Source organism: Equus asinus, chromosome 5, assembly GCF_041296235.1.
Source record: "Equus asinus isolate D_3611 breed Donkey chromosome 5, EquAss-T2T_v2, whole genome shotgun sequence".
NCBI classification, from domain to species: domain Eukaryota; kingdom Metazoa; phylum Chordata; class Mammalia; order Perissodactyla; family Equidae; genus Equus; species Equus asinus.
The window spans coordinates 24,140,345-24,156,474 of record NC_091794.1 but is presented as its reverse complement, the minus strand read 5'-3'; the positions used below and the strand labels follow the sequence as shown (position 1 = coordinate 24,156,474).

Sequence of the window (16,130 nt, the reverse complement as noted above, 5' to 3'; positions counted from 1 at the left end):
TTTCATTACATTCTTTTCCCCAGAGAACTGACCCATCCTCGCAGTTGCCTTCATACTTACACATTTGATTCCGAAATCTTTCACTTCTAGTACCCACCGACCTCTCTCTAGAATTCTGATCCTGGGCTTCTACGTATGGATTAAATTCTTTCATCTACTACATTCCCTTGGACCAAGCCAAACTCCTCATCTTTCACTCCCAAATTCCGTATTCCATCAGTACAATTTTCCCCATTTATCCAAGTAAGGAATCTTTGTACTTCCCTCTTGTTTAGCCCCTAAATTCTTTTAACTTTCGCTCTGTCTCTTATTTGTATTTTCTTTTCTGCTGCCTTTACCGAGGCTGGACCTTGATCAGTTCCTTCCAAGAGTATGGCAGTCGCCTCCTACTTGGATATCCTTGTCCCCCAGGAGTTGGAAAGACCTCCAGAGGTCCTCGAGCCCAGTCGAACTGCGATTTGTGTGAGGATTCTTCGTCTACTCAGGACAAAACCCTCTCAGACTTGGCATTCTAGACCAGCACTGTCCAAGAACTTTCTGTGGTGATGGCAGTGTTCTATGTCTGCACAATATGGTGGCCACCAACCATGTGTGGTTACTGAGCACTTGAAATGTGACTAGTGTGACTGAGGAACTGAATTTTTTATTTTCTTTAATTTAAATTGTCACACTGTCTTCACACCACTGCTCTCTAATACCAGCCCTGTGCTCTGACAAACCTTCACCAGACGTCACCTTGATGCTCAAGTCTGAGCCGCTGTCTGTTCCCGACCTATGGGGCTCTTCTCCCCTCTCCAGGTCAGATCTTCGCTAGTCCTCAGGTCCAGGCTAGGTGCCACCTCTTAGCCCTCCCTAACCGTCTCCTCAACCCTCAGCGTTCTCTCTTTCTCCTTCTTTTGAACAGCCACATCATGTTTGCTGGATTAAACTTTCTATTAAACTTTCTACTTAACTTTTATTTTGAAACAATTTTAGACTTATAGAAAAGTTGTAAAAATAGTACAAATAATTCTTGTATATCTTCACTCAGATTCCTCAAATATTAGCATTTTACCATCTTTCCTATATCATATATTCTCTCTCCCTCTCTCTTTCCATCTCTCTGGCCCTCTACCTCTCTACACACACACACATATACATATATATTACTTTTTATGAGCAATTTGAAAGTAAGTTGCACATGTGGTATTCTATACACCTAGACGCTTCAGTGTATATTTCCTAAAACCAAGGACAATGTCTTATAAAACCATAGTTTGGTGATCAAAATACGAAATCACAAAATTAGCATTGATACAATGCTGTCATCTAATTTATTGACCTTATTCAAATTTTGCCAGTTGTCTCATAAATGTCCTTTATGGCAAAAAAAAAAAAAAATGCATTTCCTGTGGGCCACACATCTTGACATTTAATCCCTTGAGGACAAGCCCTGATTCCTCACCTTTGTTTGGTTTTCTCCTCAGTACCCAAGTTACTGTGAACTGACTGGCACATGCCTGGCACATAGTAGGCCCTCAGTAAATTTCTGTGAGATGGAGAGATGGGTCATTAATGGCAACGAGCCGGAGTGATCTTGGTGGAAGCAGGCCTCAGCCTGGGCTTTGCCACGTAACTAGTAGACGTCAGCTCTGTGATCTCAGGGTGCTTCTGTCAGGTGTCACCTCCTTCCTCAGTCCTCTGGGACACTCAGATGGCCAGCAGCACTCTTCCCATTTTAAGGATGCACAACCGATAATCCACAGAGCTAGCTAACCTTCCCGTGGTCACGCAGGAGCCCCGTGTCCACGTCAGGACACAGCGCTACTTCTCCATAACATGCCAAGGGGAAGCTTTTTGGATGAATAATTGTTAATGTTAACCCCACTCATTCACTCAGTAACAGTTATCGAGTGCCTTCTGTGTGCCAGGCACATGGGTATTCAGCAGTGACCAAAAAAAGTCCCTGCCCTCGGAAAGCTTATAGTCTAGGGAGAAGGGAAGGAGAGAGAGTTAATAAACAAGTAAATATATAGTGTGTTGGAAGGTGATAAGTGCCTTGGGGGTAAAATAATAAAGTGGAGCCAGGATGATAAGGAGTGCTGGGGCGGGGGTTGCTCTTTGACACAGGGAAAGAGCTCATTAGTTAAATACCTTGTTCCCATTTGTTATATTCATTCATAATTTACATAGAGTAAGATTCACCCTTTCTAGGGCACAGGGCTGTGAGTCTTGACAAATACATATAGTCATGTAACTACTGTGACTATCAGGATATGGTTCCATCACCTCGAACAAGTCCCTGTGCTCCTTAGTGGTCAACCCCTCCCCCGACCCACCTCTGGCAACCACTAATCTGTCCTCTGTCCCTTTAGTTTTACCTTTTCTAAAATGTTATGTAAATAGAATTATACAGTGCATAGTCTTTGAGTCTGGCTTCTCTGAGCAGAAGAGAAAGATGAATTGTTGAGATTCATCCATGTGTGTATCAATAGTTCCTTTTCGTTGATGAGTAGTATTTCACTGTATAAATGTATCTCAGTTCATCCATTGTCCAGTTAAGGGACATTTGGATAATTTCCAGTTGCATATGTGTGTGTGTTTTTTCTTTTCTTTTTTTTTTTGAGGAAGATTAGCCCTGAGCTAACATCTGCCACCAGTCCTCTTTTTTGCTGAGGAAGAATGGCCCTGAGCTAACATCCATGTGTATTTTCCTCTACTTTATATGTGGGACACCTGCCACAGCATGGGTTGTTGAGTGGTGCATGGGTCTGCACCTGGGATCCAAACCAGCGAACCCCGGGCCGCCAAAGCAGAACGTGCTAACTTAACCGCTGCACCACTCGGCTGGCCCCCTAGTTTTTGATAATTACAAATAAAGCCACTATAATCATTCACATATAGGTGGTTGTGTGCACTTAGATTTTCATTTCATTTGGATAAATAGGTTAGATGACATTTGGGCAAAGACCTGAAAGAAATATGAAAGCTGCGGATATTTTTACATATTCACTATTTGTTATTTAGCCAAATGAATAGGTTTGTGCCGCAAAACTAGTCTGTCTGGATCATTTTTCTTATTTGAATTATTTGGAGAAAGTGGAGTTAGGAATGGAGGAGACCATTGGTTGATTCATTCCTTTGTTCATTCATTCATTGATTCATTCAACAAACATTTAAAAAAATGAAAGCCACCAGTCTACAGTCTGTGACCCAAAGGAGTCCTGAGACTCTTGGATCCACACCAAAGGCTAATTTTAGTTGGTTTATCTAACATAATTTCCTTTCTGAGTTTCCTGAAAGTTGGTAGTGGAGGGGGGAATAGCTAGTGAGTTTGGGGTTATCATTGTTGAAATGGACGATGGAGACATAAGCATTTTGGGGAGTTTTATCTCAATGGAGGCTCCAGGGACCCCTCCAGAAGCCCCTCCTGAAAACTAGTATTCGTTTGATCATGAGGTCGTCTGTGTGAGAGTGTAGGATTCCCAGAAAGACGTCTTTGAATGAAGGCTGTATCCAGATGAGGGGCCAGTGGGCAAGACTGCGTCCTCCTACAATTCAGGAGCTTTGTGAAAAAACAACAGACAGAAGATAACCTGTGAACTCCTTTGTTTCAGGTGATGCAACTGTGAAAAAGAAACCTGCCCCCAAGACACCTCCGAAGGCAGGTAACTGGTCACAGCCACATTTGGGGCAAGGGAGTCATCTGCCACGAGGGGTGTTTCCTCTGCCCTGCTAGACCGACCGCTGGGTATGTGGTCCCAGGAGACCACCCTGCTCCCTGCTCAAGCTCTGTGTTATTCAGACCCAGTTTTCCCCAAGAGCCTCTGCATAGCCTGGTCCCCCACCCTCTTGTACGACTTGCCTTTTCTCCTGCCTCCCTTGTATGGACAGTATCACACAGTACTAGCGACTTTCCCATCTCATCTGCGGAATTCTGCCCAACCCTCTGTCCTCCACTCTGCCCCTTGTGGAGATGACCCACTTTGTGCTGTTTTAATGCTCTGCTGTGTATGTCCTTGTCATATGGAACCTTGTCTGTTTTCCATTGAAAGACATTTGAGAACGTGAACCGTATTGAACCTGTCAGCCAGGTTCTTGGAGGTTAGAAGGCAAGGCACTGCTTAATTAAAGGAATTAGGATGTAGACTCAAAAAATTAGGGTAAGACACAAATTCCGGAGCAATGAACAAATGGAGAATTTTGCCATGTAAATTGTGTGGGCCACTTCTGAGGGAACCAGAATAAGGAGATGAACAAACCAAGGGGGTCCATCAGCTCGGATGTTCTGGAGCAGTAACAGTGTTATTCTGAAGGGTCCGGAAGGCGAGAGATGAGCAACAGACCAATAGGACAGCAGCGTCAAATGACAACAGAATGTCTGAGGCTCCCTCTTCCGCCTCGGAGCTCACTTTCTCACTGTCCTCTCCCAGCCATGCCCCCACAGATCATCCAGTTTCCCGAGGACCAAAAGGTGCGTGCGGGAGAATCTGTCGAGCTGGTTGGTAAAGTGGCAGGCACCCAGCCCATCACCTGTACGTGGATGAAGTTCCGAAAGCAGGTCAGTAACAGAGGGGAGCGGCCTGCGTACCACCCACACAGCCCCTGGACTGAAAGGGATGAGAAGTGCCGTAATGGAGACAGCATCACTCTTGATCACAGAGGCCTTAGAAATGGGAGAGACCCTTCACCCATCTGTCACTCACCCACCCAGTTCGAGTTCTGAATCACCTTTGCTTCTGAATCTACTAATAATCCCTGCTTTATAGACAATTTGTATGATAGAGAAAAGTATGAAGGAAAAAATAAAAACCACCATGCCTGCCACTTGATTTTAATATCTCAGTTAGACCTCTACTCAGAGTCAAGAAAATGGAACCAGTGACCTACAGGACCTCTCAGACTCTGAGCTCTCTGTGTTTCCGTGCCAGCCCACTGAACCCTATCTGTGGTAACAACTTAAACTACCACATGCTGAAGGCATAAAAGTGAATCTGAGTATTTGGATAGATAAATTGTATGTTAAATAGAATTTTGGCTTACTGGCCCAGAAATCAAGCTACCGTTTATAATAATGGTCCTATGGAAAAATGTTTGAATTTCCAAACAACTAGCTTTCAAAGAAACTTGGGGAGCCTGGCCATTCCACCAATCCTGTATTGGTACTGTATGCCCATGTGCATGATGGGCAGAGAATGGTGGGCTGGCTCATGGTCAGAAACTCTACAGAAGGTATGAAGATTTCTTCTGAGCCCTCTGTTGCTCTATTTTAAAACCATTCAAATTGTCCTAAGGCCCAGAGATGATAGGAGGCTAGTACCAAGAAGGAAGGGAGAGTTGGTCTCAAAAGATGAAGAAGAGAAGCTGGCCTTATCCCAAAGCATGTTTGTCCTAGGCTATGTCTGGGCTAGGGCTGTCTGAAGTAAGATAGAATCTCATCCCTCTTCAGAGCCGGTTAGCCAAGTCCCAGCTGTGTCCAACAGAACTTTCCATAGTGATGGAAATGTTCTGTATCTGTTATCCAGTATGGTAGCCATTAACCAACTGTATATGACTGTTGAGCACTTGAAGCGTGACTGGTGCACCTGAGGAACTGAATTTTAAATTTTAATTAATTAAAAATTGTTATAACAGCTTTGTTGAGATATAATTCACACACCATAAAATTCACCCAATTCACCCTTTTAAAGTGTATCATTTGGTGGTTTTTAGTAGATTCAACAAGTTTGTGCAACCATAACAGTGATCTAATTCCAGAATATTCTCATCTCCCCAAAAAGAAACCCTGGACCCATTAGCAGTCGTTCTTGCTCTTCCCCTGGACCCTGGCAACCATTAACTTACTTTCTGTCTCTGGATTTGCCTATTCTGGGCATTTCATATAAATGGAATCATATAAAATGTGTTCTTTCTGGCTTTTTGTACTTAGCATGATGTTTTCAGGTCTCATCCATATTGTAGCATGTATCAGTACTTACTCCTTTTTACGGCCAAATAATATTCCATTGTCTGGATATACCACATTTTGTTTATCCGTTCATCGGTTGATGGACATTTGGGTTGTTTCCGCTTAATTAATTAAAACTTAAATAGCCACATGCAGCTAGTGCCTCTGGTATTGGGCAGCACAGAAGAGGTCAGAACCCGCCTGGGTGGGCTGAGTAAGGGACTTTGCTCAGATATGTTCTCCCATCATCCCATCCCAGAGGAGCAGAGGGGGACTAGGACACTCCTCCACTCCAATGTGGAGCAGCAAGTTCAGAGTTCATTCCCCCCAACCCTGCTCAGCACCCTCCCTGCCCACCCTGGGCCTGGACCCCCTCAGGGAGACGTGGCTCTGGATGCCTGAGAGAGAAGCCCAGAGTCCAAATAACAATAGCCCCACACAGCTTGTGCAGTGGCATCCCTTAGGGAGAGGACAGTGGGGATTGGAACCCCCTTTGTTTCCTGGCCCAAATCTCCAGCGCTGCCCCACTCTCTGCCCCCAGATCCAGGAAAGCGAACACATCAAGGTGGAGAACAGCGAGAATGGCAGCAAGCTCACCATCCTGGCCGCACGCCAGGAGCACTGTGGCTGCTACACCCTGCTGGTGGAGAACAAGCTGGGCAGCAGGCAGGCCCAGGTCAACCTCACTGTTGTGGGTGAGTCTGGGGACAGGATGGCCTGGAGGATGGGGGGAGGGAAGGCAGGATGGTGGGTCTCAGGACCTCATCTCCTGGGGGCCTACCCCTTCCGCACCCATTCTCTCTCCCACAGCCTCCCATTCCCCCAGCTCTCTCTCTCCCTGTTCACACCCTGTTGCTGTGCCCCATGCTTGTTGAGAGCTCCAGACTCTGCACACGTATGCCCCACAGTGTCTACCTCTTCCTGTGAATTCCCTCCTGGCTTCTCTTTCTTTCTAGCCTTTGGAGACCCTGAGCCCCACTACTCCAGGCCGTCTCCTGCCAGCGCCTGTAACTCCCCCTCCCTCTGGTCCACCACCTACCCTCAAATCAGTCCCCTTGCAAATCCTTATTTTGATTCAATGCTGTCTTCCAACCTCACTGCTCCTACACCTGGTTTTGGGGGCATTGCAGGAAGATCACATCAACCCACAGACTGAGGGCTGGCCTCTACCAAGGTCCAGGCTCAGCCTAGGCGTCAGTGCTGGTCAGTGCCCGCTCCCATTCTCTGTGATAGCTTATCACCATGCAGGCCTTGGCCTCTCGCTTCTCTGAGAAATAGGAGGCATTAGGCATGAACCTGCTCAACTTCACAGCCCCACACCTATAGTGTCTCCGTATCTGTCCCCATGCTGACTCCACCCTCCAGGCTCTGGATGTGGCCCCTTTCTCCTGCCCGAGGCTGCTCCCTTCTGCTGCGCTCTGGATTCTAGGCTCTTGGGGGCTCCAGTCCACCCCCTTCTCTCTTCTCTTCAACTTCTCTACTTCTCCCATAAATGTTGCCAGGCTCTCCCATCTTAGCAAACACAAAGGCATGCATACTCCTGCAAAGTCTTCTCTCACTCTACATGCTTTACCATCTCTCTCTCTCTTTGCAGCAAACCCCCTGAGAGGGGAGAGTCTCTGCTCCGATTCTGCTTCTTCACCTCCATGGCACTCCTCAGCTCCCTGCAGCCTCCCCTCCACGCCCCGGTAGTCTGCTGGGACCACGCTTCTGAGGTCACCGTGACCTCCTAATCCTAAATCCACTCCCTTTTTCTTATCTCCTACATCCCGGTATTGAGTTGAGTCTGTCTCCAGACTGATTCTCAAGTTCACGTTTTCCTCTCCATCCCCATCGCTGCTTTCATGCCCTGGTCAGCTGTCTCCTGAAACATCAAACTAGCTTTCTAACTGGTCAGCTCTTTGTCCCCCGACTTGGCAGGCGAAACAGACAGACAGGTAGTAGGTCGTGTCTTTTTGCATTCTGGGGCCTTCCTACGCCATGCACATGACAGCCTTTGACCTGGAGTTCATTGATCCGATCTCCTTTCTTTTGTTTCCTTAGGTCAAGAGTTTTAAGTCTGGGAAGGCCAGTGTAGCAAGGGGTCAGGGAATAGGTTTCTCATCTGTAAAAGACAGGAGGGACCCTTTTCTCAGTCTTTCTCTCTTTGGTGACTCCGGATGCTTATTGCAGTCGTTTCCCCTGAAGAGTGGGAACACGTTGGGGAGTTGGGGCATTGGTGCTGGTGACCCAGTTTGCCTTTCCATTTAGACCTGTAGCTGAAGTATTGATTTGGCCCCATGCCCCCGCCTGTCAGCAAGCATCGGTCTCCAGTTTTCCTCCATGTTCTCTCTCCTCTGCCCCTACTAGGGGAACTTTGGGGTCAACTCCTTTGAACTGCTTCTCTGGGACCAGTGTCCCTGCCCCCGCTCGGGCCGGCTCCGCACCGTGCCACGCAATCCCCTCCCCCAGCGCCCCTGCACGAGCTGCAGTTCTGGCCTTTTATGGTTTCGTTTCTCATTCTCCTCGGCCAGTGCTGACAGGGCCATTGCATGGCTGCCCGCCAGCTGGCAGGAGCAACATGTTAAATGCCGTTCTGGGAGGGGAATGGAATGGAGGGGAACGGGCTTTCTGTCTGCCTCCCCCTCGCAGAGCTAAGAATAGAATTGCTCAATAAAATGAGGACTCACATTGATGGACGCAGCAAACCCACATTCATTCAGAGCCCGTGGATTTAGAATTAGTCCAAAGCAAACCTGGTATTTAGCCTTGATTTACCTGTGTGTCTAGGGACATCTGTGTGTTATCTGCTCAGGGTTGATCAAGTAGCTGTAAATGTAAATGAGATACACAGGGAGTGTTTGGCCTACTTCAGACACTTTTCAAACACTTTGGAAGCTTTCGTTTATTTACAGACCAGCTAAATCAGGCCAGTTTAACACACTCCTATTGGTCAGCATGTTCTGAGTAGCATAGCAACTTCTTGTATGTTCTTCAAAGTGCCACTTTTTCTTCAGATAGTCTAGGACTCCTATTTTTAAAATAGGATGATAGTATGATAATAAAATATAATATATGATATTGTATGGTATCATGAGAGTAAAAATTAGGCTCTCCCTAAGGAGTGATGTTTAGCTATTTTAAAGGCTTATCATGATTATATTTTAAAAGCCGGTGCAGGGTTGTGTGATACTCCGAGGGCCTCTGCCTATACCTACGCCTCTAGCCTCAGTCTCAGCGGGTGAGGAGAGAGCAGCAGACCCAAGTGAATTCCTTCCTGTGTCTCTTCCAGCACCAGAAAAACAGGTCACTTTGTATATCTTTAAAGGAGAAAAACAAAGTAGAGAGAACCCCAAATACCCAGCAATCCCCAGTACCATCTGAGCTTGGAACTTGCCTGATTTTTAAGGGCAGGAGATTTCCCTTCGTAATGCCTGGCTTGGCATTCAGCAAGATGCGTTCCTGATCTTATTCTGCCTGATAGCCTGGAAAGTAACAGGCCCCTGGAGCAGAAGTCTGGAGACTTTTTGGAGTCTCTTCTTGGCTCTACCATTGGCGTGCTTGGTATTCTTGGTAAGCAAAGTGCTTAGCCTCCGAGGCCCAGGACTATCCAGGTAGATGACCCTGGGGGCCCTTGTAGCCTCTGCTGTTCTGCTAAAAGCTGCAGTGGGCTGCTGAGGTGCCAGGGAAGGGAGGTCCTGGTGGGGTCAGGCACAGCCACAGATCATCTTCAAACACACAGGCGCATAGATACCACCAGGTGGTTCCTCTAGTGAGAAGCATTAGAGATGAGATCCTCCCTTTTCCCAGGACCAAGAACGTTTGCTAAACAGAAAATCCTGGAGCCAGTGCCATCAGAGACCCTGCCCTCAGACTCAGCATTTCCCATTCTGTTAGTCAAGTCTCTAGGGAGCCATGGGAGAATTCCAAGGAAGCATGGAGCTCGGGGCCCAGACACTGAGCACCCCTTGCTTCACCAGGCCATGCCCAGGTCCCCCAGCCACACCGAGTGTGCCCTAAGCACAGAGGGAAGGCTCACAGGCACTCTGTTCTGAGGACATCTGTTCTGTTCTGAGGGTTTTCATCCCCGGCTGGTCCAGCCTCCCTGTGGGGCTCTGTAGGTTGGAAAGAACAGAAAGCCTCAGGCACATCCCTTGACCCTAGGGGCAGCGTGGGGGTGGGGGGCTTCCAGTCTCCCATGACTTTAGACTTGGGTCTTTTCTGAACTCCTTAATTTGCTGTCAAATTCCTTGAAAGCATTGAAGTTTCATTTGGAATTAAAGCCCCCTGCCCCAAATTTTGCATCTTCTCTTGTAACATAGGGGGTTCCATATGTCATAGGACACTTCTCTCTCTTTCAGCCAGGAGACATCTGGAACAGGTGGGGTACAAACACTACCTCTTCTGCAACACCCATTTCTCAGAGTTTTCCTTTCTTGACCCGAGCAGAAGGGAAGAAACTCAGTCAGTGGAGTGAATCTGCGTTCACTGTATAAACTTACAGGACGTTTTCCAGGCGGTTTTCTTTGCGGGAAGCAGTGAGTCTGCCTTTCATCCCTCTTTAGGCTTTTTTACTTCTTTAGCTGGGTCTTGAGAGGACTTGAACCACTTGCCTCTAAGAGAGGTTAGAGTAATAAACATCTTGGCCAACACCAGAAATATTTCTAAAAAGAACAATATATCTTTCAGAACAAATAGTTTTTCTAAGAGAACATATTAAACAACCAGTGAAAGTAGTTCCATCACAGGAGGCCTCCAGAGTGACCGCGACGGTGGGAAGTGGCTCTGTTGCAATCCCAGAATGTTCCGGGGTGAGGTCCCGGCTTGGGTTGCAGGCGATGGATGGCTTCCGGGCAGCGCATTCTTGGCTGGAATGTAGGAGTGGGGCTTGGGGGAGGGGGTGAGAATGAATATGGATGTGGATATGTATACATATGTGTGTATACACACACACAGCCGAATGCTTTTTTCTTCCCCATTTGCACAGGGTCATTTGTAGGAATTCTCTTTGGCCTTCCTGCCTTACTGAGGGGTGTGAGAGTAGGAGCCAAGTACTTTACCTGGGTTTGTTTTCTTGATGCTTGCAAAACCCCTCAAATGTAGATACATATTGGCACCATCTTCCAAATGAAAAAGACAAACTAGTCTTAGAAGTTAAGGAATTCGCTGGAGTTCACAGAGCTGAGAAACGCACATAGCATAAAAACATGGTTTTAATTGCTAGTTTGGGGAGCTCTGCACTTCAGACTGCCTTAGGGGGGTGATGTCTGTAACTACACCAACCACCTGCAGAAACTAAATCTGAAAAATAGGAGAATTTTGTTCAGGTGAGGAACTGATAAAATGAGCAAAACTCAAGAAACTCGTTACGGTATTGGCCACCGTGATTGGCCTGAAACTTGGCAGCGTTACTGGTTCTTAGTGTTACTAGTCTGAATGGGAAGGCATCCAGCCAAAGGGGCCGCTTTTTGTTTGTGGCCTTTGCTCGTTTTCCGGCCCTTAGTCAGGGGTGGTTGTGATTTGCTGCTGTGGTTTGCTTTTGAAATTCTGTATCTCATTTTATGCCAGTCCTCTGTGGATAAAAGAAGTAGGAGAGAAGTAACTTTTTATGTATTATAAAGGTAGAAATAGACTCCTACGATGATGATGATGATAGCAGTGGCTCCTCAAACCAGCCACTGTTCTAAGAACTTCTCCCAACAGCCCTGTGATCCAAGTGCCATTATTATCCACATTATACAGGGGAGGAAACTGAGGCACAGAGAGGTTAACAGTTGGTGAATGGGGACAGAGCTGTGTTCAAACCCAGATCTGTCTGACTTCAGAGTTCACTGTGCTGTATTCTGCCTCTCAGTGGGACAGGCATTTCCCGAATCCCAGACAAAGTGGAGACTGGCCCTGAGTTGTATCACAGGTCACAGCCTAGGGCCTGAAGGAGACACACATACACACATTGAACTCTCTCTCAAGACATATTTTTGATGAGAAGCAGTCCACGCCTTCTGGGCAGCTTCCTAGATTTGTTTACTCAAGGACTATGTTTATGATTTGGGCAGAGTACAGGAAATCATGACTTGTAGACTGGATAACAAGCCAAAAAAGAGGGTTTTTTTTCAAGTAAATAGGTATTTGTGGGGCTTGCCATATAGGTGGGTTTGTGCATAGATGTGGCTGTAGATGCAGGAAAGAGCCAGGTTGAGGGATGTCAGCTGTCAGCTTGGGTTCTTTAGGTTTCTCCCCCACAACAGAGCTAACTCACAAACTTTCTTTCCCTGCTATTCTGAAGAGTTGGGTGTTTTGTGCTTCTCTATCCCCAGACAAGCCAGACCCCCCAGCCGGCACACCTTGCGCCTCTGATATCCGGAGCTCCTCGCTGACCCTGTCCTGGTACGGCTCCTCGTATGATGGGGGCAGTGCCGTCCAGTCCTACAGTGTCGAGATCTGGGACTCGGTGGACAAGACATGGAAGGAACTAGCCACATGCCGCAGCACCTCTTTTAACGTCCAGGACCTGCTCCCTGACCGAGAGTATAAATTCCGTGTGCGCGCAGTCAACGTGTACGGGACCAGTGAGCCGAGCCAGGAGTCTGAACTCACAGCAGTGGGAGAGAAACCTGAGGGTAGGCTGGCTTCCCTTCATCTCTGGCTTGAAATGAATGTGCATGACTTACCTTGTGTGTGTAGAAACCTGTGCTGAGAGGGCTACAGAGGAACTGAGAAGACATCAGTGATGACTGGTAGAGTCTTTTGGATCTTGATTTCCAAGGCGTGATGCTGATCCATGCTTTAAAAGAAGCACAGACAACCTTTCAAAAAACTTGAACCAGCAATTTTGGTACACTGCCACCAGAGGGTGATGGTGTGTTAATCAGGAGCAGAGTCCTGGAAGGCGAGAGTTCACTAGACCTGAAGCTCTCCTCCCCACCCTCCTTCCTCCTTCTCTTGCACTCATATTTGAGTGTCTACTAGATGTCAGGTTCTTGGGACAAAAAGACAGATAAGACAAGGAGGTTAAAATCTAACTAGGAGACAACTGTGTACACAGCTAACTATAATGAGGTGGGCTACATGCTATTATAGCAGTATGAACAAATTGCGAAGGAGACACAGCAGGAGCCATGAGTAATTTTGCCATGACGGTTGGGGAAGGCTCCTAGAGGAGGTAACACTTACTCTGAGTCTTGGAAGAAGGAATAGGATTCCAAGAGGCAGGGAAGATAAGGAGAGGCGTTCCTGGCAGAGGAAACAGCATGAGCAAAGGTACAAGGTGATGGAAATGGGTGGCCTTTGGGGAAGCTTGTATGTGGCCAGGGCATATGCTGTGTGAGACAGAACAGGAGGAGGCAACTCTGAAAGGGCAGTTTAGGCAAAGTTGTGAAGTTTGTCAAAGATTTTCAGGCAGGGGATAGGATAGAATTAGATCTGGGTTCTTAAAGAAAGAGAATTAGGGGAGAAGAGCTTTACTACTCAAAATGTGGTCTGGACCAGCAGCCTTGGGATCTGGGAGCTTGTTGGAAGGCAGACTCAGCCCCTCATTCCCCCGGTTCCTTCTTCATTTTAACATCATCCGCCCTCCCACCCACCATGGTAGGAATGCATATGAATGTTGGAGGCCCTGGAGTGGAGGAGGGGAAGGGATTGGAGTCAGTGAGACAGCAGGTGGGCATCTGTGGTGTAGTCCAGGGGAGGGATGGTAAGGGCATGAACTAAAGCCTCAGGAGATGGAATTGACCACACTTGATGACTTTTGGGGTAGAGAGGTGAAAGTCAAAATTAGAAGAGTTTATGATGACTCCCAGTTCCTGGCTTGGGTAACAGAACACAAATTCAAGAGCCATTCAGAGGTTTATTATTATGCTTCGTGGTGGCTAATATATTCTAAACTTTTGCTGTATGTTAACAATATGTTAAGCACTTTAGGTGCATCAGTTCATTTCATCCTAATAACTCAATGAAGTAGATGATGGTGTTACCCGTTTTTTAATAGATAGGGGAAATGTGTTTTAGAGGGTGGAGCTTCTTGCCCAAGGTCGCAGAGCTTGTAAATGATGAGGTGAAGCTTGAACTTAGAGCTGTGTGACCCAAAGCCTGTGCTCCTTTGGTTCGACTGTGGGAGGAGGTCAGGCTGCCTCCCAGCTTCCTGACTCCGTTAAGTGACTTGGTAGTTAGGTAACGGGAGCCAGGGACAAGACTGGAGTTCTGGTCTCAGTCCTGTTGAATGGAGGTGTCTGCAGTATATCCAAGGGGAGGTGTCTTCAAACTGTGGAACAGTTGAGTCTAGAGCTCAGAAGAAAGGTTTAAGCCAGAGCTACAAATGTGGGGGTCTTCACTATTTAATTGGTCATTGAAGCCATGGGCATCAATGAGGTCACTGAGAGGGCAGTAGAGAATGTCAACACTGTTGAGGAAATGAAGGAGCCTGCAAAACCAAAAGAAAGGACTGGGACGGGAGAGGACCTAGAGGAGGCTGGGACTGTGCTATAGAAACACAGGAAGGAGGACGTTGCAAGAGGGCTCAGTGAACAGCATCCAATGCTGAATAAAGATGAAAGAGATGAGGACTCAGAAAGATATTTGGATTTAGCCCTTTGATACATAATGATCTTTAAGAGCAAATTCCCTAGAGTTTCCACAGGGTGGAAACATGGTTGCCGTGGGGTTAAGGAATAAATGGAAGAAGGAGAGGCCACGAATATGGAATATTATTTCAAGAAGTTTCGTGTGAAGAGAAGAAAAAGGATGCTGTGAATTTAAGATGGAGGAAAGGTTGGGGGCAGAGAGGAAGGTGGAGGGACACCAAGGGAAAGAGCTCCTGGAGAGAGGAGAGCTTAAAGGTAAGAGAGAGAGAAGATTGTGGGAGACTCAAGGACCAAGGGGCTGGATAGAGCACAAGTCCTAAAATCACCCTACACCAGCAGCATCGCGAGTATAGAAACTCATTTTGATCTGATATCCCTCTTTAGTTATAAAAATTAGGTATAAAATAGCTATTAAAACTTTACTTTCAAATTAAATGAGGGCTCCAGAAAGAAAGTTAGAAGGATACCAATGGAAAACCACCAAATTTACAATTTTGCCTGTGCGGCCCTGTTATGGGGGCCTGTACTCAGTGAGCCCTGGAAATACACGGGAGAGCAGGTCTCCCTGAGAGCCATGGTGCACAGCATGGGGGCATGGATCCCCACTCCCAGGACAGCCTAGGCCTGGGCCTGTTGCTGCATTCATGGGCACCCGATGCTCACAGACACCTCCCAGGGGAAACAAAGTAACAAAACGGCCATCGGCTGCCCTTTGACAACCCCCCTTTGAAATGAGCCAAGTGGGGAGCAGGCATGTTAGAGTGGGGGTGCCAGGAGAGGCAACCAAGTCCCAATCTGCATGTTCTTAGGATATTCCTTTGTTCAAGAGGACTCCCCACCTCTCGGAAAAATGACAGGAAGAGAGAGAACATTGCAGTGAGAAGATGGTTGTTCACTGGAAAGGAAAGCTTCTAGTCCTTTGTGGCATAAACTGGGAGAACCTGTAGAATGTCTGATGACCCCCCGCAGAGGACCACAGGCCACGGGAGCTGCGAGGTGTGGCTCCCAGGAGGCCAGGACAGCGGCTCCCAAGGCTACGGACAGTCTACGGGGAGGAGGGGCTGGGACCACTTGGCTCCAGGCAGGTGGCCTCTCCCTTCTTCCCTGCTGCCAGCTGACCCTGTCTGTGGTCCTCAGACTCCCTTCCTGGGGCCCCTCCCTGGCTGGGAGCAGACCAAGGGAATGTTGAAATTGCCTGCAATCCGGGGGAGGGGTCCAGGCCACCCAGGGCTTCCAGACTGGAAGCTGTTCCCACCCCCAGGCCCAGCTGGATTATCCAAGGGGAGAGGAGGCACAGAACAGTTGGCAAGCATTAGGCCTGAGGAGCAGAGGCGGGGGTGGGGGTTCCAAGCAAAAGCCCTCTGTGGACTGCTCAGATGCTTGTTAGTTATAAGCCTGGGTGGGTCAAATCTCTCTACTTTCAGAGGGAAATGGCTCTCAGAGAAGTGGGGGGTGTGTGCACATCTGTGCGTGTGTGCGTGCATGTGTAGAGGAGGGATGGGATAGGTGGTTATGGTAGGTCATTTCTCTGGAGCCAGCGGGGTGTGGTGGTCGTCAAAAAGGCAGTGCCGATTAACCCTCCCTCCCCTAAGCCCAGCTAATGTTGGCTCTCATCCTCCCCATTGCTACCACTGCCCCTCCTGCCT

At 47.6% G+C, this 16,130-nt stretch overlaps 1 protein-coding gene across 7 annotated transcripts in view; it reads left to right on the top strand.

Moving 5' to 3' along the window:
- The window catches only part of MYLK (myosin light chain kinase), a 260,059-nt gene that overhangs the window by 207,161 nt on the left and 36,768 nt on the right, over window positions 1–16,130 (top strand). For all 7 annotated transcript variants that reach the window (XM_070508989.1, XM_070508988.1, XM_014829544.3 and 4 more), the window contains 4 exons: window positions 3,597–3,647; window positions 4,413–4,540; window positions 6,468–6,621; window positions 12,223–12,525. In XM_070508989.1, the coding sequence (XP_070365090.1) occupies window positions 3,597–3,647; window positions 4,413–4,540; window positions 6,468–6,621; window positions 12,223–12,525 (636 nt within the window). The remainder of the gene's footprint in view (window positions 1–3,596; window positions 3,648–4,412; window positions 4,541–6,467; window positions 6,622–12,222; window positions 12,526–16,130) is intronic.